At 38.2% G+C, this 27897-nt stretch overlaps 1 protein-coding gene across 2 annotated transcripts; it reads right to left on the minus strand.

Annotated features, from left to right (window-relative positions):
- Positions 1-7320: 7320 nt before the first annotated feature.
- Positions 7321-27580, minus strand: kcnk10b (potassium channel, subfamily K, member 10b). 2 transcript variants are annotated; one of them, XM_044167160.1, is made up of 7 exons: positions 27428-27580; positions 22940-23355; positions 13975-14092; positions 11741-11901; positions 10601-10793; positions 10362-10504; positions 7321-9550 (listed from the first exon to the last, which is right to left on the minus strand). In XM_044167160.1, coding segments are annotated over exons 1-7 (1665 nt in total). In that variant the 5' UTR covers positions 27429-27580; the 3' UTR covers positions 7321-8917. The 2 variants fall into 2 exon arrangements, with proteins under 2 accessions (XP_044023095.1, XP_044023094.1); XM_044167159.1 differs by lacking the exon at positions 27428-27580 and adding an exon at positions 26807-27255.
- Between the last annotated feature and the right edge of the window lie 317 nt (positions 27581-27897).

A 27897-nucleotide genomic window follows, 5' to 3' on the forward strand; every position in this document is an offset into this window, starting at 1 on the left:
TTACATTCAGCAATTTGCTCCAACTATATTTCCTTCCTCATTGCCTCATCAGCCTGAAATCGTTTTCCTTTCTTTATTGCTGCCATTAATTTTCATGCCGTTTTGCCTATTCAAATTATTCATTATTCTAATCTAAAACCCTTTATAAATCTGCTTTTCTCTGACACATCTCTCCCCAGCTATCTCCCAGTCTATAATCCAAACTGTCCCACTGTCTTTCACTTGTTTTTTTTCCCACTTTCCCCATGTGCAACACCTGACTCATCTGACTCAGCCATGATAGCAGTTATCTTTAGTCATTGGAGAACAGAGAAGCAGAGAGCATTGGCCGGTTAGTTAGTTTCACTGTGATTCCTTTCAAAGTATATGAATTTGTTCTGGATTATTAGTTTGTACGACATAAAGTTGCTTAAAAAAGACCCCTGTAAATTTGAGCATTTTTTTTTCTACAAGGGCGTCAAGTCATTTTCAACTCTAACCAGAATGAATTGCAAGAACATTTGTCTAATTTTTAATAATTATACCTTGTTTTCACTACAAACTTGATTATTTAAAGATAACACACTTTTTTCTCCTCCGATCAAGAAAAGTCTTTTTGAAGATACGTATATGATGAATATACTGTATGTACATATGTATATGTATCATCAACATGATTAATCACAATCAATTAAACATGATATTTCTGACAGATAGATGATACTTCTGTAAACTATATGGCAAATGCTTCCATTCTCAGTTGCGTCTGCTCTTTGTTTTTAGTATTGTTGTATCTATTGTCCAGTTTTGTATTGCTTTGTATGCAACTTTTAATGCTGCAGTCTTGTAGTGCAATACATAATATCACGCATATGGGTAATTTTTTACCAAATGAGTATTAACATAAGCTTCTGTAACTCTGTTAGTCCTGACTTACGAAATGACTTCGTCCCTCAGACACAATCCTAAAACAAGCAGTTTTATGCTGAAATTAAATAAGATATTCAAAAATATAATATTCTAACAAACAAAACACTGATATCATATAAATGCCTCCCATTGAACAATACTGGAAAAACTGACCCAAGGCTGAACCTAATTACTGACCCCCGCTTTAGGACATGATCAAAGGAACATTTCAATTAAAAAAACTGCACCTTCACTCAAAAATAAAAACTTGATTTGACATGAATTCAGGTTATTGATTTTTAATAAGCATCAAAAGTAGCTTTTTCTCTATATATTTCTCCATGTTGGGCAATGTTTTTCTCTCCCTTTACCACATATTTGTATTTTAAGACATTTCTTAATCTCTTGTTAGACTGAAGATATATAAGAAAAAATAATAGACTCATAAAGAGACATGTCCCCATGAAAATAATAATGTTCCTTTGTCGTGTAATTTTTGAGCCTTAGAGGACAAGAAGTTTTGGTTTGTGTCTTAACTACAGTATTTGCAGTCTTGTCTCAGGGTTATTCAGTATCCCAATTTTATGAAAACTCAGATTTAAAGGGTTTATTCCTGCATCAATGTGAAGGAAAATACTGTAGATGTCGGTTCACAATTGATATCTTCTTGAAGTATTTCTTCAGGCATTTCTTTCCTTTGTTTTTGATCATGGACAGATTAGGAGGTGACAAGAAATGAAGACAGAGAGAGGAGCAATTACAGTGTTAAACCCTATAGGCCACTAGCACGCCACAACAGTTGATATCTTTAACTAAACAGTTTTACTGTAGTTGTCAACCCCATTCAATCCAAAATCTGTCTTAAGTTCAAACCCAACTCCTGGTCTGAGTTGAAGCCCTCTGTGGTACTTCAGTGACACATGATGAACTTGATTTGTCAGTTTTTCTTGGCTGGTTTAGATGACATCGTATTCCACCTCTCTTCACTTCAGTATCTCAGCTGCCAGACACGTTGTCACGCTGAAATCTGTTTTCTCTCTCCTGTTGCATTTGATGTCAAGCACGCTGGGCTCCTCCAGGTGACTGTCTGACACTCCCTCCAACCTTTCCTCTACAACATCCGCCCTGTCGCTCTCAGCACTTCCACACTTCTCCCTTCCTCACAACAATTCCTTGTTCTGGCAACATCCTCTCAAAATCTTCAGTGTGGGGAAATTATAATCACTTAAAGGAGGGTAGCAACTCTTTCATTATAATGCAGTAATGTGTGTGTTTAATTTTAATGTTCTCTATTTTCAGTTTTCTACAGGTAACAAAAATATCATGGTTCATAATGCTTTTTTGCTTTTTTTGGAGTTTCCTTTTGCTGAAATTATTGTTACAAACTGGCTGTAGCTTTCACCATTTAGACCAAATACATAAACTTTTGTGAAAGTTGTAGTGTGTTAAAAAGTTGCAAAATGTAAAAACAAATCAAAATGTGGCACAGCTGAAGCAACCAAAAAAAACTCTTGGAAAAGGCTTTTATAGACTCCAGTAGTGCAGATCAGGCGTAATCAGTTTGAGTGATTGTGTATCAAATTAACCTGTTTCCATCTGGTTAATAAAAGGACATTTTTGTCTCCTTGGATGCCTTATTTGAGTTTATTTAATCTCTAACTCTGCTGTATTTCTTTGTTTTTGTGGTTTTTAGACTTGTCGCTAACAAGAAGCACTGTATCAGTCAACTTTTAACGTGGGTAAAAAATCTGCATATTAGGTTCAGTTGTTGAAAATGTTTAAAAGTCAGTTTACAAACCCACTTCACCAACAGGAAGCTGAATTATCTTGAAACAGCCTTTTTTTCAATATAGTTTGGTTAATGCCCCCTTTGGCCGGTGTGCTCCATGAGCCATGATCAAAACACAGGACATGTACATTTGATCCTCATGTATCTCCCATGGTAATGAATTTAATGCTTTAATTTGAGTAGAAATTTAAATGAAGGACCTTTTTTTACTTGCTAATTCTGCTTTTTACAATAATCTCATATGGCAGGATCAGGGATTTGTTCTCTTACATCTCAGTCAGACCAGAATTAACAGGGTAAAATCGTGGTTTGACAGATAGTGTTGCTAAAATTATAGAGTTGCTATCATAATGTAGCTAAGTGGGTGATTCATGGCCATTTTGAACATGTTTAAAGGGAATTGAAAGTGTCAGGATTCACTATTACAATCCCTCTACGTGATCTGTTTGCAACAGAGTGATATTTCTGTTGTAGCTATGGCTACTGTCACTGAGATTGCCTTTATTTACACTTGGTAAGATTAGGATGTGTGCCCATGCATGCAAGGCCATTCTCTCCGGGTGAGACACACAAGTCTTTGTTCTCATTCATACGCACATTCATACGTTTGATGGATTTGTGATTCTGCAGCACCCTCGGGGTAAATTGCATAGCTCTCTTAAGGAGGAGAAAGAGCTATAACGCTACAACTCTCTGATGCTTGACATCAGTTAATGTTTCCTTAACTGTCAGTATACCAGAAAAAACTGGAGCCATAAGAGATGCCTTTTGGCATCAGAGAAGTCCAGGAATGTTCAATTACTCACTCTGGCAATGTGTCATGATTTGGTTAAAGGCCAGATTGATGAAAATACTTTGCCAAAGTAAAATGAATAAACGTTTTTTTCTGTTTCATACAAACTCCAGTCTTGTTAAAACATCACATTAACTTTGCATGTGCAAATTTAATTTCAACTGTACCTAAAACTACATTTGTATGATAATATGATAATACAGCTTAGTTATACAGCATCATGAGGATGGTTAAGAACTATAAGTATAACAAATCACAAGTCTGTTCCTCAGCCATCAAGGTCACTTGTCACTTGTTCCTTCTCACCTTTCATTGTGACCAGTCAATAAAGGAGGCCTTTGGGTGCAATGAGACGTGAGCAGCCACCCATCACTGTTGCCTTTCTCCTCCTACAGGTTGTAGAATAACACAGTTGACAGGTGTAAAGTTCCACACTAAGTACACAAAACAAAAAGAAGTAAAGGGAGGAAGCAAAGAGCTATACAGGAAGATAAACATTTTGTGCTGATTTTTAAAATAGTTTTGATTTGTTTAAATGGAGGCAAGCAAGTGAAGATTAAAGGGAAGGGAAGGGGATTACAGTTATTTTCTCCTTGTTGCTTTTTGGCGTACTTGTTCATTTTTCAAATGTTGTCTATTAGTACATTGCTATGTATGACCCAATAAGTACAGCAATAATGATAATGTGTCAACCCACCCACCTACTTGAGGCTGAAAATGTAGAATCACAGTTTATGAATATAGAGAAAAATAAAATATATATTTAACTATCTTATTATTTTGATTTAAAGGTGTTAAATAATCACATTTCTCTTTTCCTTTTCTAGCCCTGCGCCACATGTGGTGCTGAAAGTGGAATACCCCAAAATGCAACATCATACCTACTTTAGCCCCTTGTTTGATTCATCAGAAACATGCCATCATATGATATAATGTGTAAAAAATTAAGATATTTATAACTGGGAGGGTGTGAAGGTCAAAAAAGACTTCCTGTTGCCTCAGATTAATAATATGCAGTAGATACGCAGAGCGAGGTGTTGATTATTGCTGAGCTTGTATATAGTGGCAGTGTTGTATGGGACTTCATTATTTAAAAAATGTTTGTAATCCTAATTTGTATATCCCCTTTTACCGTAAAAACTGTTCAGATACTTTAAATGGTAATTATTTTTGAAACACAAAAATACTCATCTAGGAATGTGAATATACTGAAATTTATGTGGTAAAACAAATTATAAATACAAATTATTTTTAGGACATCTTGATACACTGTTCGATGCTTGATGGACATGTTTGTCAAGAGATAGATGACAACAACACTGCTTTGCAAACACCAATCAGAGTAAACCAAATTATAACGCAATGTAAAGAAACCTGTTTGAAACATTGGAAAGAAGAAACTAAAAGCCAAACTAAATCAGAATGTTATCTGGCCCTAAAAAGAGATTATGAGTTGGCAGAATATCTCTCTACTGTCAGTGACAGAAACCAAGTACAGGCTCAGTGACCACAAGCTGGCAATTGAAAAAGGAAGACACAAAAAAATCCTGGCAACTAAAAGGAAACAGAATACGTGGTCACTGTTCGACAGGTGAGGTTGAAACAGATGCACTTCCTCCTACAATGTAAAACATTAAGAAACATTTACTTTAACAAGTTCAACTCTGTAATCTCAGATTTCAAAGAGCTAAATGCTCCTGGGAGAAGGAGACATAGCAGATCTGTATCAACATGTATCAACATGCTACGACCTGAGGGACAGTGAATGACGTCCACACACACACACACACACACACACACACACACACACACACACACACACACACACACAAACACACACATTTACATTAATTTAAAAAAAAAATTAAAAATAATTTAATTGTAAAAAGTATTTATTTAGTTTTCATGTATTTGTATTTGTATTATTTTTAACTGCAAGTCTACAATTCTATTGTAAGTTATTTATTTTTTACTAATCTGTTTGTATATATTATATATATACAACAATATATATATGTATATGTTATATATATATAACAGCAAAATCACAATTCTTATGTACATTTTTCTTTGTTGTTGTTTTTATTTTACACTTGCTTTGGCAATGTAAATGTCTGTTTCCCATGTCAATAAAGCCCCTTTGAATTTAAGTGAATTGATGTTTGAATGTTTCCTGCTGTGTAGTAAGACCTACTCTGCTGGCCTCTTCCAAGTCAATGACTCTGATTGTGGAAATAGACTAATGAACAACACACAAATGGAGAAAAAGGAACAAATAAAAACACTATGAGGATAAAATCCCTTGATTCATCGTGTGTGGGGGAGCAACAGAGATAAAGATAGAGGGACAGAAAGATAGTGGGAGGTGGGCGGAGCAAGTTGAGGTCACTTCCACCTTGAAGGAAAAACCTCCACAAACACACAAACATACACACACCCTTTCCATTACATGCAATTTATAGCTCTGCTGTTACTGACCTGCCTCCTTGATTAATTTCTTTTGTGGTGCTTTCAGCTGGGTCTTTTCCTGGGTGCCATCCACACATTGACACACGTGACTGTGGCTCCTTTCTAGATATGCACGGAAGGAGACCTCGGGCTCCAGCATCCTGCAACATGCTGTGAGTCATTGGCTTTATAATGAATTCTGTCACCTAATTACCCAAAAGCTGCATCAAGGCAAATTCACAGTGATAATGTATATTTTAAAAATTGGTTAGGCTAACCTTTTGAGAGGCGTGAAAAGAGGAAAAGGATAAAAAATAAAGTCAAGTGTACAGAGAACTGATGCTTTGTTGACATATTGTGTTTGAATTAATGTGTCTTTGTATGACTTGTCTTCATTCCCTTGATTTTTTAAGGGCAAAATTGTGAATAATACACTAAATAGATGCACAACTTGAGATCAACATATTTTTACATTTGTCAACAATGTTTTACAGGAAAGTATTTCACCGGAAATTGATTACATTACGCTAGAGGTCAAATTTAACCATTTCCTATTCAGTGATGTTACATGGACCATAATTTGTCACAGCCACCTACCAGATGTAACCCCATCTATTAGAAATTTCCAGTTAAAGGATGTACATGTTTACCAGCCCTGTTTGGAAGCCCCCAAAAACTGTGTAAAATAAAAAGTCTTCTAAATACACATTCATCTCAGCTGTCCATCTTACTTGTGCCAAAACATTTTGAGAGGATAATGGCCAAAACATAAAAAAACAACAAAAAAAAAAAAAACAACACAAGTTTGTAACCCGCCCCATAAGAGCAGATTGCATTCAGGCCATATGCATGATACTGTCTTTGTATTGTGTAGCCTGAAGCCTCTAAAGAATCGTGTGTTCAGTGTGTGTTCAGATGATAACCCATATGTTTTAGTCTGAATTAGATATGTATATGCATAACCAAATTTTAATAACAGTACTACTAGAAACTGTAAAACCTCTTAACGAAAAAAGCCAGCATTAGTTCTATTTCAGGAAAGACATTTTGACAGTGAGAAAAGGACATGTGTGATTAATAAAATTAATGATGGCTGAATCCCATTTAGCTGCTTCAGTTTCAGGGTCCTAGTATTGTGCATGCTGGTTCACTGTCACACTGTCATGGCTCGCTGGTTCACTTAAATAGAACGAAGCCATCATTAATGTTATGAGTAACACGTGTGCTTTTTCTACGATCCCCAGTCATATTGTCTGCAGTGAAAAAGTTAAATGATGGCTTTAATTCTGGAATATAATTTTATAGCAATGCCCTTGGAATAGCAATACCATTCACCCTGCAATACCACCAGTGTATATTAAATTAATATGCTAATGCTGTTATTAGTAAAGCAATTACCATCTTTCAAATTTCTTTGTCCTGTTTATTATCTGGGAAAAGGCACTCACTACATTTAACGTGATCTTTTCATAAAATAAACTGTACACAACAAATAGTCGCTCAATTTGACACAGGTAATGGTCATGGAAAGGTTAATGTTGTACAAATCAGATAAACAGGTTACAAATACATCCAGTGTGTGTGTAATTCAGCTTTAGAAATACATGCAATGCACACTATTGATACATTTAATAATTCTGTCAAATTTAAAGTAGGGTACTTGGGTAGTAGTATCAGTGCCTGTTTGTAAAATGCAAATAAAGTTAAAATGGTCATGTGTCAAACATTTCAGTGAGTAAACCTCTAGGAACTACAGAAAAACACATTTCAGTGTGGAGATGATTGAAGCCAAAATGTTAGACTGAGTTTCAGAGAAGAAATATGAAAAAGAAACATGGCATATTTAGTTCATATTTTACAATTCAATGGAAAATTCAACTCAAGTGCTGATAGAAAAAGGAGTAAACAGAAGCAAACATGCTTGGTGAGTACAAAATCAACAGCATCACATTCATTAATTAAAAAGTAATTTAAGTTGTCTCCAGAAATTTGTGATAAAGTGATATACAAAAAAAGTGTTTTTAACATTGCTGACAATCTCATGGCCAAAGGTGATTAAATGTGTGTCTGTCAGGTGAATTCCAGCTTGGGGTCCACAATTAAGAAAATGGTGGCAGTAATTACTGAAATAAATGTCTTTTTTTCACCAATTATGAATGAAAGAAACATTTCATTTTATTAAAACAAAAAGAAACATTATTACAGCTGTAATTTCAAATTAGTTTATGTCAATTATATTCTATATACTATATTATATATAGTTATGTCAAACTGCTATGGTTGTGTTTTAATAACCATGCACAATCAAGGTGAATAGTTTGTTTTTATGAGCTTTTAGTATGTAGTAGTTTATGCCCATGGGCTACATTTTCAAAGTCACATACCATGTAGGAATAATTGTACATGTCAGCTAGGTAAATGCTCGTGTTGTCTATTGATCCAGCAGAACACAACCTCCCACCCTTCATTCATTAAACGTGGAAGTCCTTTTGTAGCGGGCCGCTGAGCTAAAAATAGCCACCACAGTATGAGATGACAAAGTGGAGATCAACAATGTTTCTGAAGATGGATGACATGAAGCTAGCTCTCAGGATGTCCTGCCCACATTGTTAAAAAATAAGATTCAGCATTAACAGACAGCCATTGCCCCACTGTCTCGTAAGAGTTGTCAGGGCTGAAAGACAACAAAGCTGGAAATATAGATCCTGTAGAAATTAAAGTTCTTAAGAAGCCCATTCTACAGTAACATCCGATATGAGGTATTTTAACTACAGCCTCTTCTGTCCCTTCAATTCATTCATTTTTGGCAAAACATTTTCTTTCCATGGCTATGGCACAATAACTGAATTTCCTGGGAGCAGTTCCAAATCTAAGCATAGGAAACAGAAAGGCACATTTCTTGACATCCCAAGGACCATGCACTCTTGTTCTGTGTTTCTGTCTCTGTATCTTTCACTGTGTTTCTCTCTCTGTCTCTGAAGTGCTCTTCAATTCAATACTTAGTCGCTCTCTCTGTCTTTGGCCTGTACTGGTGTGAACCCATTCAACTTTGTGTACTGTGACAGGTTTGTCAGACTGGTGTTTCCCTCTTTTCTTTCTCTGTTCTCCTCATCTAGCTCCCCATCTTCTTCTTCTGTCCTCTCCTCACCCAGCATGGCACTGCCATTTTTTATGCCTACACTCGCCCGTCGCACATCTTCAGGAATGTTGCTCCGCAGCTCTCGGTTCTTGTTGCGTCTGGCCAGCTTAGTGAGGGATCCGAAGCGCAGGTTGAAGAGATTCTCCTCTGAGGAAGACGCGGTCTGTTGCGTTTGCTCACTCCCCTGATGGTCGTACGCCTCACAGGCCCCCTTCAGCCTTAGGTTGTTGAGCTTGGTGTCGATGCTCTCCTGGGAGGAAGTCTTGAAGCGGCCAGCATCCAGGCTGGCGAATAAGGCTCGCTTCTCTGGAGATAGCATGTCCAGGGAGTGAGCTCGCTGCTCCAGGCCAAGCTGACGGCGCTCCATGCTGCGGATGGTGGCTGCCCGCTGGAGCTTGTCATGGATCTCAACACTCAGGCGCCGCCGCGTTTCACGGAACTCTGCTCGTACATTTGCCTTCCATTCAGCTGCATGAGCTTTAAACTCCCCAACCTGTGGCGACAGTGCAGCAAGGAAAGGATCAGGAACATATTAGGAAATCATAAGGGGTACAATCTGCATCAGCAAGACATTGTCATTGTGTTAAACTACTGTTTCTTAAAAGCCCTGAAAACCATTGTCTCAGCCAGCTCCTTAGTGTGCGTGGTGGGGTCCGGAATGATAACAAAAATCTTGGAACAATTTTGGTTATTTCACATGAGAGATTTCAGTTTTTCTCACTGGTTTGAAGTGGGCAGGGCTCAGTTGGAAAAAGGTGATGTCACATACTTCTGTGCATCAATAGGGATTTAGCAGCATTTGAAACAGAATGTGATGACAGTTTCGGGGTTGATTGCTTATGTATGCAGCAATGTCAATCAAATGTGATCAAACCACAACCACACAGTCCTGATGGAGGATATTTTTTTCAAAACTTTACTTTTTATTGTTGCATATTTAGTCATGAATATTTAATGCTATAGAGAAATACTTAAGATTTGAAACCATTTTTTCAGGGACTTGTACATGGTAGACACTTTTGACAAGTACAATCTATTTGTGTTAAAACTGAGAAGACCTTTACTGAGCCCCTATACATATTTTTCCACTCTAGAGGATCAATAAGTCGTTGTCTCTTCTGAAAAGCTTCACATCTTGAACACCTCAAACAATAGCAGCCTCTTACGGAAACCTTTTGATAAGGTCTAAGCAGCATTTTATAGGCAAAATAAGAGAGAAGGGGCAGAAGAGGCAGCAGCTGGGTAACCTTTTATTTTCTACCTCTCTAACATAATACTGAGCAGTGTAATTAAATGAACCCCACCTCCTCTTTGGTCTTTTTAGACAGCACTCGAAGCCAGTCTCCAATCATGCTGAGGACGGCCGCAAAGTATGCCAAACCCACCAAGATCCAGAACCACACCAGAGGCTTGTACCATTTCATATAGTCGATCCTACGGTTTCCACCTGGAGGAAAAGGAAAAATACCAGTACGGTCAAAAATAAGTCATGATAGTTCGACAAAACGTCATCTACATCATGACAGAACAACCATCCTTCTACCTGCCACATAGTCTCCTATTCCCACTGTGGTGAGAGTGATCACAACAAAGTAGATGGCCTCCAGTGTGGTCCAGCCCTCGATGTGTTTAAAGATGACAGCAGGGATGGTAACGAAAACAATGCAGCCAGCCAGGATGAACAGAATGGTGGACGTCACTCTGATCTTAGTCTGGCTGATCTGTTTGTGTTTTTGCTAAGAAAACCAAATAGGAGATGCTATTAGAACTAATACAAGCAATTAAAAAAGATCATCAAAGTGTAAGTGATAGTGTGATCAATAAAGACCCAAAGGCATTGATACATGACATACTTGTATCAGACATGCACAAACAAAGGAGTACCTTCAGTGAAAGACTGATCCCCCCAAAATGCACCACAGAGCACCACAGGAAGTCATTCCTGCCTGTGGCCATCAAACTCTTTAACTCCTCCCTCTAAGTGTCAGTCTATATAAACCTAAGTCACTAAACTGGACATTGGATCATTAACAACACTGCAATACTTGAAATATTGTGCAATATACTCTGTTTTTAGTTTAATATTCCCTGTTTATTGATATTTATTCATACTTATATTACTGCTTTGCAATATCCACCATCTAAAAACCCAGGTAATCTGCTACACTTAACTTGACAGTACTCATTATTGCACTATTACTTATTACTTATATTATTACACTGTATTATACCGTACATACTTATCAACCTCTAAATCCACTTAGTACTTACACTTATTTTAGCTTTTATACTTTATACTTATTCTTTATATACTTTATACCACTTTGTACTCAATGTATCTTACCTGTATTATAGTGTATTATATTTTGATTTGCTTAGTACTTCTTCTATTCCTGTGTGCACTGACGTGATAGTGAGCTGCTGTAACAAAAGAGTTTCCCCTCTGGGATCAATAAAGTATTTCTGATTCTGATTCTGACATCTGAAAAGGGGCAAATATACCATTGAAAAAAGTGGCAAATATGAGTAAAAAAAGAACTAAAACTAGCTTGCTTTTAACTGAAATTTTGGAAAAATACTTTGCATATTGGAGCTTTTTACATCACATCCACATAGAAGACCTACAAAGCACTACAACACATAAACAAAGAAAAAGCAATACATTGTGATACTAGCATCTCACCCTGAATATCTTCTCAACTCTCAAGATGCTTTTCACAAAGATGGTCCCCAGCTGGTCTCCAATCCCCGCCAACAAGAAGCCAAAGAGAGGGATGCCAAATATGGCATAAAGGATGCAAAAGATTTTCCCGCCCTCCGTGCTTGGAGCTATGTTTCCATAACCTGTCAGAACAAGGAAAACGCAAGGTAGGAGGAGAAAAAAAGAGGGTAAATGAGTGAAGAAATGTGACAAAAAACAAGGAATGCAAAGGAAGGCATAGAAGATATGGTAATGAGGAGTCAGAGGAGGTGGAGTATTGAGAGTAAGATGAGAAGCAAAAGAAGCCAATCAAGATTTTCTTATGCAACATAGTCAATTGAAGCCCTTATGTAATGGCTCTTAGTTCCTGTAGCAGGGGTCTACAGTAAATAAGCTGCAAGAGAGACAACAATTAGGTTCCCCTTAGAGAAAATTCCATTAAATAAGGCCCTACAGTGACAGAGATACAGTGAAGAAGCCAGCGAGACAAGGGGACATACAGCATACAGTTACCCAGCTCCCTCTCTTTCAACCTGTTGTGGTTAGAATATTAGCATAACATGCATCCTGTCGTTAGAATGTTTACTTCCACTTTCTTTCTTCCGCTGTCATGGTGTTTTTCTGATTTTCTCACATCAAGGACAGTTTTATCATGAATATTTTGCATAGAATTTTATTTAAATTAATTTGAACATGTCTAGAGAATAAATATGTATTTGTAACTGTTAAGTAATTTGAAGCTGGAGGTTGTGTATTCTAACTTGTGATATTTCACAAGTACAAATAACACTGTACATCTGGGGAGTGAAGTAAATGAAGCCACTGAAAGCCTGCTCAGCAGCATATTAGCAAATGCTAAAGTTAATTAAATCCCTGGACTACACCATAACAACAGGTCAGGGACTTTGTGTATTTTTCCAGAAACTTTAACGCACTAGCTTTGATGTTGCAATTGTGGCTCCTAAATGGAACTACATCTATTGTAAATGGTTTCATTTGATCAAAGCTTCCAGGCATCCAAGACTTTTTAATCACAAATTGTGATTGCTTGTCTTGTAAAAGCAAGAAGGTCTTTTAAGGGGAATGAAGCACGTACAGACACCGTGACATAAAGTAAAACCACATCATCTGTGTAGTCGCAGTGTCTGTTTTGTCAGCATCCTCAATAATGCTGATCTTCACAGGTTGTTAATTCGGACACATACAAACCATCATGCTTTGGCTTTGCATCATTTAAGACAACCTCATGAGAGCAAAGGGATTTGTAAAACTCACCTGAGGGCAGCAAAATGAGGGAAGGATTTGCACTGCTTTACAGAGATTTGTAATGAGAAAACACCTTTGACAAACTGAAAGGACAAATCCCATCAAAAAATAATTGGAAAAACTAATTATTCTTGCGTTTATAAGCTCATGTTGTTGTTTTTCTCTCTATATGGAGTGTTACCAGGTTGGGTGGGTTTCTATAGGAGTGTTCAATATCATATAAATAAATGAGTAATTATGAAAAAGATAATTACATTAACAAATTCTGTCAAATATATAAATAAAATGATAATTTGTAAAGAAAATAATTTAAGAATATCAACTCAGTATTCTTTTTCATGAAAAAGTGACGTGAAATAAAATGAAAATATAAATATTATCCTATTAAACTCTGTAATTATGAAAATAAGAAAGATAAAATTACATTTCGTACAAATGAACTGTCTGAATTATTTCGTCAATAATTTCACAAATTGTTGGTTCATTTCTATATATTACACAATTTATTCATATAATCATTTATATCATAATGTTTTTTAATTTATATTGAACACTTTGGGGCTTCCATAGTTTTTTGCCCAAGTGGGTAGCTTTTTATTTGTTTGGGTAAAAATTGTTTCGTGGCTTGTGATCATTTGGGAAACTTTTTCAAACATTACACCTCATTGTAATGTCACTCCTCTCCTCGTGTGACTGGGGGTGACAGGGCAGTAGTAGGCTCGAAATGCAATGTATGATTAACTGATGAATAACAAAACCAAGGTCATTTCAATTCATTACAACTAGGATGATGGGGTTTTTTTCTCATTCACATTGTAAATGCTGTTACATCTGTTTATATAAGGACAGACTTTTTACATTGAATGTAACGTTATGCAAAAGACATGCTCGATTTTTCTTAAGAGACTGTCAAAATTCATTCATTCAGAGTGGATTATTTAAAACTTTACCTATGGTTGTGATAACAGTTCCAGCAAAGAAGAAGGCACTGCCCAGGTCCCAGTAACTGGAATTGTAGGATGTGTCTCCAATAGGACTCACTCCTGCACTCACAGCATCTATGGCATGCTGGAAAAGCAAAATGAGTGAATTATAATGATCATAATTCTCATAAACAGAGGATTTCAGAGTCATGATTGCATGCCAGCTCAGCTGACTGCAACACAACAAACACACTTGTCTGCTTTGATTTCACTATATAAAGTCCTGATGGCTTGAAGAGAGTGAGCATGTTAAACCATCTCCTGCCAATGTTCGTGTGTGACACCTGATTGTGTAACACTGTTTTGTGTGTGACTATCTCCAGATGAACCTGGAAGGCCACGCTACCTGATAAAAGAGAAAAGAAGAAGAAAGAGCACTGGGAAGGTCTTGAAAATGGGGGCGAGGAATATAAGTTAGAGATGGAGAGAATTTAATTAATCTTAGACCCATGTCATAAAGCTGTAATAACACAGGAAGTAGAGCTAAGTTGATGGAGTTACAAGTAATTCAGTCAGTTCAATATTATTCTTGCAGTTGAATCTTATCTTATATATGATATGGTCATATCATGTTATTGTATTACAAAATGCTCTTGTCTAAATTAATGATTCCAATAGCCTTTAATTAAAAACTTGTAAAATAAGCATTGCATTGAATATGAATTTGATTATTTTATCATTTTACCATTTTGCATACATTTATATTATGATGTATACATACTTTCAGCCACATACTGTAGAACCCAGCCCTAGATATCCAGAGCAGTGTTCCCAACCTTTGTGACCCCTTAAAATGAAGCAGTGTTTTACAACCTAATGTTACTAGATGCATGTCTGCCGCTTGTGACCAGTTCAAGCAAAGCAAAAATTGGAGGAAAGTAGGAAAAAATAAGCATAACGTTTTGTAGCAGAAATATGTTTTCTTGCAACTCCTCCGATTTTGCTTGCAGCCTCAGTCCTGACCCCCATGTTGGGAAGCATGGTCTCGTAATAATTTAAGATGTGTTATGTTTTATTATGCATTTAAAAACAACATTATAATGTCAATATATGAAAACACAAATATTTAGCACGAGATCGGTTCACATTATTCATTGCCTGGATCTTCACATGGAGCTGTTTCTCCACTCAGCATTCTTACCCAGTTTGCATGTTTTTACAGTTCCCACATAAACTTTCACTTGCAGCATCGACCTTTATCTCTCTTTTCTTCTGTCAGCCTTTTTCTTTAGTCCCTCAGCTTTTCTTTATCCCCAGCTTGGAAAACATTAAGAAGCCACAATGGTCTGCGTTTACTGCATTATTATTCTTATTGATATCCTTCTGTGCTCTATTATGTAGCCATGAGAAATTAATCTAGTTGCGTTCTTTCTAAATTCCCTGTTTATGGGCATTTTATGAGGAAAGCGGGTTTTTTCTCATCTCGATGGAAATTTATAGTTTGAATTTTGCCTCTGGGCTCAAATACACATTGGTTCTGCTGACATGAAAGTCATTGTGAGGGATGCCTTTGGTAAGAAATAGTTTCAGTGCATTTCCAAACATTCCTGGTGGGATGTAACATACAGCTTAATTCAGAGCAACCCCCAATCTATCCATGCAAGCTGTTAGTGAGATGCACTTCCATATAATAAAATATGTATGGACTCTCGTGACATACATTTCAAAGCAGACAGAGTGGAAGACCACTTCTTCTACACATAGCACGGCACATGTCAACTCATAATTTTGTATGTAATTACCCCCCCCATGAGACAGATGTTTATGTCTAAAATTTGCTAATTACATTAATGCTAATTCATTGGTTTTGGCAGACACAGCTACTTTTTAGGGGCAAAATCAAAGCAGTAATTTTATAATAAACCCCAAATAACCTAATTCTGGAGTCAAGGGAGAGCTATTAATAGCCTCACAATGTATCTGAATACTTTATGAGAAGGTCTATTTTTGTCCCTTGCCTTTTTCACAGCCAAGTTCACGCTGCGTTAGAGAAGTGGAAAATCCTCCTTCTCCACATGCACTTTTGAGGCGCTTTGAGGATGGTGAATTTGATTTGTGTTGCAGCATGTTAATTAGGACGACAAATGGTGTTTTTGTTTCACACATGCTCTCCTCCAATTTGACTGCACAGAAGAATCAGCATACAGACGTTCTTGCTGACACACAACCATGACAGGCTCTTTGCTAATGTGTGTTTTCATTTTCTATACTGCAGGGTCATTATAGAGCAAGCTAACTCACTGCAGATATTTATCCTCTCAGTGTATCTTTCTACCCCACAGCAGGTGACGGCTGTGATCCAGCCAGCATGGTGCTTCACGCTCTCCTTCACCCAACCTCACTGTGAGCCAGTGCCAAGCACTCTCCTCTGCAGCACTTTCACCATCACTAATATCTATAGTTTTACCCCGACCACCTTGAAGCATTAGAGATGCCCAAATGACAGCCAAACAGGAAGACTCAACTCCATCACAGATAAAGTTGATTTGATTTTATCAGAACTGCATTCAAATTCTTAGACTACTCATTATGGAGCAGAATGGCTCCTGTCAGTGTCATATTATTATATATTATACTCAGTGGCCACTTTATTAGGTACACCTGTAAAACAATACAGAACAAAAGCTCTGTCATAAATTCCACCTTTAGAAAGATAATTGTCAGTGAGGTATTCAGTTAACTATATTTTAATTATTGAGGTTGTAGTTTGCAGTGGTGTTGAACTGGAATACATTATATTGAGATGCGTTTCTAATATTCTTCCCTCCTCATGTTTGTAACTTGGATAAAAGTACTGCATATTACAGTATTGTGTTATTATTACTGATGCATTTGCATGTACACAGAATTTTTTTTTATATATTGGTAAGTAGTTTAATGTAAAACCCATAGTCAAATAATTGTAGTGGAAGTAAAAAGTACACTATTTCCCTCTGAAATGTAGTATAAGTAAGTAAAAATTAGCATGAAATGGAAATCAGGTACTTTAAAATAATACACTGGAATCAAGTAATCAAGTATAGTAATTGAGTAAATGCTCAATGCTGTTACATTCCACCATTGCATATACAGTATCTTGTTTGAGACATTTGAAGACACTAATGTCACGGTCCCGCTGGAAATGTGCTCATCAGAGCATGGCAAAGATAGCAAACCCATGGGTTAGGCCAGTCAATTGACTCATTAGCCAGACCACAAACACTATGGTAACGAACATATGGCAGAACAGCCAGGACCACCCCTCTTGCTTATCAAAATGGGTGACAACCAGGCTAGGGGTTGGACCTGGTGCTGTATGGCAAAGCAGCCCCACTCTTGGGTTGGAGGTTGGACTCAAGATGTCACAGCGAATCGGCCTCCTCAGTGGGAGATGGCATCAGCCCATCTGGTGTCACGGGGATCCCAGCAAAGGTGGTGAAGGGCACGATGACCTCACCACAGTACCCGATGTTGAACGTTAAGACCAATTTGTTATTGAGTTAATCAAAAACTTATATGTGTACTGCGTGACGAGGGTTGATAGTGGCGGAGAGAAAACCTTGCCTATCAACATGAAGGTTGGAGTGAAGCAGGGTCGCTGTGCAACCTGGCCATGGACCCCCTTATCCAGGCCTTGGAGGAAGTGTCACGTTTTTTTCCTCGACAAGGGCGTCGTAAACTACTGTCAACCCTGGACAATAGGTGAAACGTCAAATACACCTGGTCGACCTGGGGGAGACAGTACTATTTGGGTGTCGAGGTGGGCCCGGGGCGTGGCAGTGTGGCACCGGATCTGGCCCCGCAACTCCAGGAATGGATTGCGATAAAGAAGCCCCTCGCCCGTGGCCAACTCATCAATAAACGAGGCTTGACTGGTGTCAATAACAGCGCGGCTTCACATCATGCCACAGTGTGAGTCATCCCAACGCCACTAGGAAAGCCAATTAGGTCTGCTGTCTTTGTGATGGCTAACAGTGGGTAGGTGGACTGCACAGATATCGAAGCAGACATGAAGTCAACAGACATGCATGGACACACACTCACATACATTAAATCAACACATGCTGTGGAGCAAACCTTGCTCTCTAATACATCGTCTTCTTCCATCTCATGCACACGCTCGCTGTGTATTTACACCCACATGCTTCCCCAGGTTGCAATTTTTCTGTCAACTCCTCCGCCAAACAGTTTGACAACTGTGAGTCACCACTGCTGTGTCGCCACAGAGGATCTTTGTCTGAGTAACAGGCTGGACACAGCACGAACAGACCAATAACAGAATCTGTTAGAAGACCAGACAGACCCTTTGATGGAGTACTTCTGAAGCAGCCTGAAGGCCTTTTCTTGAGACAGCAGAAAAAACTTGTCAGTGTGAGTTTCACACATGGCATGATATTCGTTATTTTTGCAATGGTTAGGGCTAAAGTACCATCATTAATTAGCAGAGTGATAAATCAACATTATTTCTTCTGATTTAAAGAAATTGTTTGAGAATTACACTTATTCACTTTCTTGCTGAGAGTTAGCTGAGAATATTGATACCACTCTCGTATTTGTACGGTAAATATCAAGCTACAGTCAGCATTGCCAGTTGGCGGATTTCATTACCTTAGGATAGAGCCAGGCTAGTTGTTTCCCCTTGTTTCCAGTCTTTATGCTAAGCTAAGCTACCGGCTGCTTGCTGTAGCTTTATATTTACGGTATGAGAGTGGTATTGATCTTCTCATCTAACTCTCTGCAGAAAAGCTAATCTCTCAACATGTCTATTCTTTTAAATTTGTCAGATGTAAGATTGTAAATGAGTTCTGGGAAATTTCATACAACTCCTTAGCCTTCAGTTGCTGGTGAGACACACCATCATGCGTTACCTCATGCAGCTGAATCTGATCATTTGTCCAGGAGACAGTCTTGTCTATGAATCAGCTGCTGTTACTGGTGCTGCTTTGCAGTAGGAGGTCTGTGACTGCTGGCCTGCGCGATGAATAATTGATTCCCTCTGGACCCCAGGCATACCATGCTAAAGGTTTTTATTTCCACACTTCTCCTTAGGAAATACTGTCATTGATTCTTTTACAAATTCATGATAGCGCTTTTGTGGCTCAAAGGTTGAGCACTGCAAGGGAAGAAGAAGAAGAAAGGATGCTTCGCTGAGAAAGAATAGAAGAACAGAGGTGTGTGTGGAGAAGGAGAGAGAGACAGATAGGCAGTCCAAAACTCACTGGAGCGGTCATCAAATGGAGCCATTCTAGCAGAATGTGGAGCACACCAAATGCCATGTGGTTGGAATCAGAGGAACCCACTGTGACGCTAACGTGAATCTTGTATTTACTATTCTCAGACTACATGAGAAAAACATGGAACGCACATTATTCCAAAAAGGTACTTTTTGCTCTCTTGACATCTGTATCATATGCTATTTTTTTTTTTTTGCTTCAAAAGTAAGGTATTTGCAGTGCTCTTCTGCTAGATCTATTGTGTTTTCATGTACTTTCTGCAGAATACTGCTAATTAGGCACTCCTGTTCTTAAAAGGGATTTCACATTTGGTCCAAAGAAAACAACCCATATTGGCACAGAATCTCCCTCTCTTTTCTTTGTGAACATCTTCTGCAAAGGAGTGTTTGACTGATCTTAGTCCCACTTTTTTATATCACTGCACTCCCTCGCAAATCAAACTTTCCACTCTGCCAATTCCATGCTGACACATCTCAAATCATTGTCCAATCCCGCTTCCAGTTGTACATCAGCTTGATGTAGTGACCTTAAGTCTTGACCTATAATTCTGGATGTGATATCAGAGAGCAGAGTGAAGCATCGCCATACCCTGTGTTTTAAAGCTGCTGATACTGTAAAAAGACATTGTAAATTGCACAGCTAAGTTGTGATGTGAAAGGATTTTTTTTTTAACAATCTGCTTGTTATCTGGTTCAGTTCACACAGGTAGTGGTTGAGAATAAAAGCTTCACAAGCCATGTTGACGAAATGTGGAACATTGCATAAAGCGTACTTCAGGTCAGCTTGAATCTATCTTTATGTCACAGTTTAGGGGTTGTGAGTCATGTTTTTAACAATAGGCTGTTTTATCCAGGTTCATGTGTGAGAGATCTGCCACAAAATGTAGCATTCTTATAGATACTATATTTCATTTTATGGTCAGACAGACTCTGATGGCGTGTCATGTAGATTATTAAGTATCAGATGGTCACTCAGTTCCTGAACTCTTCCTGGATCATTCAAATCCCTAAGTTTTACTAAATTTCCTGTTAAAATAGAAGATATATCACACACACGGTTTTGACAGAAAACACAGAAAAACTTGGCTTCAAACATTTCTTAAAGTAAAGACAACAATTCTGTTGTGGCCGTGAGCTAGTTTCCTTATTTAAAATGTGTGGGTGTTGTTAAAACCTCCCTCTGGAATTTCATACTGTACAAATACATTTATTATTGAGGGTATAAGGCATTCAGATACAACTTAGTTATTAAATCTATTTCTCAAAACAACCCACTATGCCGTTAATAAAAAAATGTGGGTCTTGTTTACTACTGTAACTATTTGTTTACATATGAACTGAAGACACACCAAAATCAATATAGAGCTGCAATTACAATTCAAAGCAAATGTGGATATAGCATAAAGATTACAGTGACTGTCCTTATTTTCTATGAGGATAAACATCTTTCATTTATTTGCCCTTTCCTCAGAGATTACTTTAATGTACTGTTATGTAACAGAAAACTGCATGTACACGCATGTAATGTACAATGTGTTTGCCAACAGATGTGAGGTGTCACTGAGAATTATGGGTGTTTATCTGCGTGGTGACCCTGAAGGTATCATTGTGCTTCCTGCTGAAGGATGGATCAGCCTCTAAGTCTTCTCTTGACATTTACCCATCAACTGTCAACAACCAGGGGGCAGAGTAGGGGGTGTATCTTCTGATGGTGCTTTAGTCATTATATAATCGATTTATTGACTCATCAACACGGCAGGAAGAAACCTAATAAAATTTCTTGTGGCTATGTTCAATGTAACCCTTAAAACTTGTAAAATTTGGGTGCCTTAGATTTAGTGAGTGGGCGAATCTAACCCCCCGATTGCATACACATTAAGGTGCTAAGTGCATCTTAATAGAGAAGAACAATAATAACAATCCAGAGTACAAAATAAGAACTGGGGTGTTTCACAGTAGTAGAGTGGCTGAGTAGTGGAGTCGGATTAGGGATGACTGAACTGAAGCTGACAACAACATCTAAAACAATCATTCTCAAGTGTCTGTCTCTGCAGCAACAACACCTAAACTGCTCCAAGTAAGCGTTTACACAGTCTGTAATTATGAAGCCATAAATACAAATTTATGAGGAGAAAACAAGTAACCAATACAGGAGTTTGAGCATGGAAGTTCATTCTTGACCTTGGGAACAGTAAATGTGACAAAATGGCCTCAGCTTACTAGCTTTTTCTGAGCTTTCAACTGCATATCTTCATTAACGAATGGAATTGGCACAGGTGTCATCATCATATTAAGTATCCATATATGACCACTTATTGTCACATGGTTGACGTTCCAAACTTCAGTCATGTGACGAACCCTGAGCTGTTCCATTTGCTGATGGAGACCATTAGCTAATGAGGGAACCTTCAATGAGCTGTGAACACAACAGTGACACAGCAGGTACGGAGCAGCATTATCATTCATTTGGAGTCGTGTGTCTTGCGAATATAAGTACAATATTCACTCGCTTTAACTCTATTTAGGGTCTCTACCAATTCCTGAGGGAAATATATGGTTCTTTGGCTGCTAACTGCTCCTCTATGTTCACCAGCTAGTCTTTAACTGTGTACCGTACTGAGCATGTAGTGTACAGTGGGTTTATTTGAACTGTTTCACTGAAAAAAGCTGCCTGCTGCGACCAGTTATGACTCTATGAGAGCGGTGAGAGTGAACCAAAACAGTAAAGTTGTGGGCCGTACAGCTAAACAATGAGCTGAAACTGACTATAAAGCTCCGTAAAGCTGAGGGGAGCTGCAGTTTCCTGTGATAATTCTCTGTAAGTTCATCACTGCAAGCAATCCCTTTCACATTATTTTCAAATTTACATTTACATTATTATAAAAATATAAATTATAAATATTAAATTTAGCCTAGTTTTTCATGAATACAAATTATTTTTTAAATCAAAACCCTTTACTTGGATAGTCCACCTACAGATTGTAACATTTCAACATAAAGTATATGTGACAATTCATGGACACACCCTAACCAAGATGTTTTTTGTGACTAAACCTAACCAAACCTTTATTTGTGAAACTGTTGAATTGTTGAATCTCAACTAATAAGCTGCTGAAATGTTACAAATACTCTATCCAAGTAAAGTGTAACCCAAAACTGAAAAGTAAATTTTTTAAAACTTAATATTAAAATACATTGTTATTTATCAAAACAAACATGACACATGTTGTTACGTAACATGTTTTATGTGGACGTGAGCAATTATTCTGTAAAATTCTGCAGTAGTTTTTTTTCTGTCGATGGACAGAGGCTTAATTTGCTGAAGGACAATCTGGACATGAAAGAAAGTAGAATTGAAGCTTTTCAAGATCATATGACAAGCTAATGAAACCAGAATAAATTACTCCGAGAACCCCTAATTACCCCTGATAGCAATCATCATCTAGAAAACTGCTGCTATAAAGATCAGTCCTCTGACTTCCTTCCTTTTATCTACCAATTGAATGACACAATATTATTTAACAGATCATTTTCATTTAATTATTCATATCTTCTATCCTCTTACAAATTAATCTGTTGGAGATGAATAGATTTATCAAATGCAATGTGCTATTCCAAGGCGGTCTGAGCAGCTGGAAGAAGAAAACCAAGGAGATGTGGATATCATGGGTAGACTTTATCTAAAACTCCAAAAGCCCATCTCCACTTTCAGTCACTCACCTTGATGAGTGCCTCCAGCTCATCAGGAGTAACACAGGGGTGTCTCTCCAGGAACGAAGCCTTCTCCAGAGTGATACTGGTCTTCTGGTTGCTTTCAAACGGCTGCTCCAGTGCATTGAATGCCAGGCCTCCACAAACCAGGTAGAGAACGACCACAATGAACACCGCCAGCACCGTCTTCCACTTCATCACTGAGTGGAGCGCCGCAGACATGCCATCACAGCTGGCGTCCATGCTGGCCACCACGCTGGCAGAGCGGGAAGAGATGGACAGGCGTGGCAGTGGACAGTGACCGTTGGCCTTAGGGTCACAGCCCATGGGGTTCTGCATGGTGGCAACACTGGCCTGGACTAGACTGGACTTCACCATACCAGGCTGGACCTTTTTGGGAGGGACCAAGTTGGTCTGGACCGCCACTAGCAAAGAGAGGCGAGGAAAGAGAAGACTATATTAATTTATGTTTTCCAAGACAGAAGCAGAAATTCTGTATCTTCTGAAAGTGATTCTGATGATTTTAGGTGAATAGAAATGAACAGACTGTTCTAATAATTGGCTGAAGGCCCTGAATCTGTTAGAGACTGGATATGAAAAAATGTGGACAGATTGGGTAATGAGAAAAAAATCTTCTGAGATGTTGTTTAGTCTAGTCTTCTTTAAGTGAGTTTAAAATGATTACACAGCATTTCCAGTGCTGATGTCTTTACAGATCAGAAATGTAAAATGAATATATGGAATGAGTTTAATTACAGTATTTTCTCACCTTTAAGCTTTCATGCGGCTTACATGTCAAATACAGCAAATGGACACTAGTTTACAAACAATTTCTGCTTCCCAAGGACTTGTAACAAAAAAGTACAACAATACAACTTTTCAATGTTTCGAGCCCAAACTGGCTCTTTATCAGGTACAGAGGTATCAAAATTGATGACTTGATCATTTTAAAGAAAGTGATGTACAGTAATCAGAAATCACCGTACTGTTTTGGCACCTGGACAAGAAAGACGTGCATTTGTTTTGCACACTGAACACTGCTTTACTGTATAAGTAACACAAACTTATTACAGCCATTGAAAACCTATAGCCTCCTATATGACGCATTAGAAAGTGACTTCCTTCTATTACTCTGCGGTAATAAAGGGCTCTTCACAAAGCAGACACTCAAAGCTATCAGCAAAAATGCCAGTGCTGTGTCAAAGCTGGGCCGCAGCGAGACTCTCCGTCATCTCAACATCTTGCCATGCTGAGTGAATTTGTTTTGGGTTCTGCTCATAAAAGCCATTAGTCCTGTGAAATGGAGCCTCAAAAGTCCACAGCTACTACTTCAATGCAGAAAACCTCGTCATTAAATGAATGTAATGAATGAAAAACCTGGAAAAACATCATGAATTTGGGGTAATAATTGAAAACAAATTTCTGAAGATTACATGGATGTATATAAATAAAAAGGCAAAATAAGAAAAACATTTGCAAATATTTAAAACACACACCACTTATGACTAAACCCTTATAGTACTGTTAGGTGGAGACGAAAATTGAGTTACCCTCTTTGCTGAGAAGCAGGATTCAATTTTTCTAATAGACTGTAAGAGAGGGATAAGTGCCACTTTTAGTCATTGGCTTCTGGATGGGTTTTATAATAAATGCATGAGTGCTGGAGCAGGTCAACCAAGTGGCAAGCAGCACCTTGGAAGCAGCCAAATTTAGATTCCTTTAATGTGTATAAAGCATTGTATAAGCTATTCAGAGCTCCGGCCTTCACCCCTGACCCCCCCACCTCTCGGAGATCGGAGAGCATGGCGTGCCTTAGAGCCATGGGCGGAGCCTGTTATCTACAATGATGCAACTCTGGAAGGTAGGAATAAGAAATGGATTTGTTTGAGGGAGGCACTCTTAATGGGATAGTATCACTTAGGGGATAAGTAAAATGTATGCACTTACGCACACACCCTAACCTAATGAGTCAAGGACGTCTCATTTTCTGATCCAAGAGCTATGAGTCTTGTTAGTTAATTCCTGTATCATGAGTGAATCAATAACAGCAAAGTGGTGTCACAAGCTTGGGAAGGGGCAAAAACGCCACTTTCAATTTACAGTATATGCCTTTAAGGGCGGTGGCAGTGGCTATTTTTAGAACATGAGATGAATTAGAAAATTAAGACTGAGAGGTGAAGCAGCAGAAAGACTGTGACCCTACATCAATATCTTCTGCTGTATTCATTTTGATGGATGCAGTTGAACATCTACTGGTAAATTAATTGCAAATTGGCCCACGTCCATGACTAGTCTTAGTAAGACGTAATTTGCTTTTCAACTTATCTTATGAGTGAGTGAAATTGAATAAATCAGCTCTATGCGGCAGTGCAGAGGCAGCTACATTATACATTGTAGGGCAGTGTAGAATCTCATTGACTTTCGTGCAGCTACGTGATTAACAAAAACAATCATAAGTAAAATAATATGTCCATTTCTAAATTTGAAACCACAGAGGCAAAACCAAAACTGTGATGAACATAATTTGGTTTGCATTTCAAATTTCTGAGGCTGTGTGGCATTAATCTAAAATCTTTCTCAAACCACTGAATTTGCTTCTTATTGATTTTTGCAAATTAAATAAGGTTTGAGTGGAAAGCAGTGCTTTTTATCTGATGCTATCTGATACTCTCTCTCTCAGCCCTGGCTCTCTGTCTCCGGCATGTCTGGCCAAAGCAGAGGAAATGTTCACCGGTGACTCAGGTCCATAAAAGATGATCCACAATTCAGCCACAAAAAGAATGGGATACAATGTGTGGCTGAGGATGAGGATTTTGCTGATGGCAATGAAATGTTGCATCAACCATTTACCACACTGTTTAATGGGGAACAGCTGTGGTGGGACTCTTGAAACATTCAGTTTGTCAACATTTTAGCATGTCAGCTGCATATTGGGCTACGTGTATAAAGGCATTATTCACCCACTGATGAACAAAATGCAAAACTAAGTAGTAGTAAACATAAGGGCAGATTTTGGGTTGGCCCAGGTCGGCTCTAGGCCCAGTTATTCCCATGGCACTAGACAGGTTGTAGGCGTTTATCTCACCAGCTGAGCCTGAAAATCAAGCATCAAGCCAGCATGAATAACACCGGAAAGCCAATGACTTCCGGAAATAATTAATTTCACAATAAAACCTTTACTGAGGAAGTTGCAGAGTAGTCTGTCTGTATCTCAAAACAAAATTAGAACATTTTATTTCAATAGAGATTGAAGCTGTTGAAGCTATTGTAAGCTTTTTTGGAAACCAATTCAATTCACAATACACATTTATATGTAAAAATAATAATAATAATAATAAAATAATGAAAATATTCACGTTAGGTTCACTTAGCTTAGCCTATTTCCCTAAAGATTAATTATTTGGTAATAATCCATCGTGAGTGATCAGTCATGTCTTTGAAAACAACGCATGTCTGGTAGTTAAGAATGGAAATTAGTGAATTTCATACACATATTTTTAGGCATAAACTTTACATGCTTTTATTTTGACAACGTCTCACGCTAGTTATTCCTGGTAGCTTTAAGCGGTTGAACCTCCGCTCCCAGCAGCGCTGCCTTGCACAACTGAGCACACAACGAGGATGGAGAATAAAGAAATACCCCCAAGCGATTTGTCTTGTGTTAAGGGTCCTTTTTGCAGAATAGAAACATACAAATAAGAGAAAACACGAGGTGAAATAAACTAAATAATGAATAAGAAATTGTGCAAAGAAGAATGTAGAAGAATGGTGTGATTTATTGTGTCTCAGGTATCTCCATGAGGTGTTGCTGAGATTGGGAGTACTGTTAAATTGCATATATCTAGAGTTATTAGACAATAAGAAGCATTTACCAACCTTGTTCAGGATCCCAGTTAACTTGTTTCCTTGGGTTTTCTATTGGAAATTTCATCTCTATTTTTGTTCTCAATCAAAACGTAGGGGAATTTGTTCAGCGCGATTATAAAAAAATACAGAAAAATAGCCGGATCACGAGGAACTCTTCTCCCACATCATCTGCACAGCATCTTTTCGTGAATGTGGGTTTAAATTGTACGGAGGAATAAACGCATCGCAAAACCGCATTGTCTGCCTTTGCTGGCCCCCCACCCCCCCTTTTTTTCCTCCACCTCGCTTGGACGCGCGGTGTTCGCCTGACAGAGAGATACTTGTGATACCTTTCACTGAGCCGTCGCACCAAACCACATCCCGTCTCACACTCAAACGTGCGCGCGCGCACACACACACACACACCAGTGGTCCGGTCCAGAAACACGGCTGGAGTGTGTCCAAATAAGCAACTATACCCACGCGTTATGCCGGCAGCGTGAACAACGGGGAAGGATACTCTCCTCCCTTTCATTCCCAAAGCGTACTACCCCACCTGCCTTTTACTGTAACTAGCTGGAGGAAATTTGCTTCTAGCTTTGCATCAGCTAAAATTTCACTAATTTTAATAATCTGTTTTTGAATACTCACTCTTATGTTTTCCCCCCAAATCAGGATTATCCTCTCATCGTTTGGCAACCGGCGACAGAGCACATGGCGCAGGGCGGCAAGTCAGAGATATTCTCCAAATCAGCAGCAGACTCATTACATCATCACATGTATGGGAAACAGTGCACTATTTATGAACTTAGATAGCTAAAGACAAGTCACCTTCTCCGTCCCGTCAGACCCCCCAAACTGTGTACTGTTGACCAGACAGAAATTTATAAACAGCTGGGCCAAATTATTTTCAGGAAATATTTAGAGACGCCTTACATAATAAGTACGTAGGCTTGTAGTATACGTGTAACTCAAAACTTTGCACTTTTTGTTTTGATGATTATGTAGCCAAAACGTACTATACAAGTGTTCCAAGTTAGGTTGTATTTAAAGGACCATGCTCTTGTTTTTGCATGTTTTTGTTCATCCATTCAAGCAATATTTACATCAGTTTTCCACCC

This window comes from Siniperca chuatsi, linkage group LG15 (assembly GCF_020085105.1).
Source record: "Siniperca chuatsi isolate FFG_IHB_CAS linkage group LG15, ASM2008510v1, whole genome shotgun sequence".
Taxonomy (NCBI): Eukaryota; Metazoa; Chordata; class Actinopteri; order Centrarchiformes; family Sinipercidae; genus Siniperca; species Siniperca chuatsi.

Coding starts and splice junctions, on each gene's coding strand:
- kcnk10b (XM_044167159.1), bottom strand. CDS start 26,861: ATGAAATTTCCAATAGAAAACCCAAGGAAACAAGTTAACTGGGATCCT. Junction 14,093..22,939: donor AGCTGGAGGCACTCATCAAG/GTGAGTGACTGA, acceptor TTGCTTTTCCAG/CATGCCATAGATGCTGTGAG. Junction 11,902..13,974: donor AACTGTTATCACAACCATAG/GTAAAGTTTTAA, acceptor TTGTTCTGACAG/GTTATGGAAACATAGCTCCA.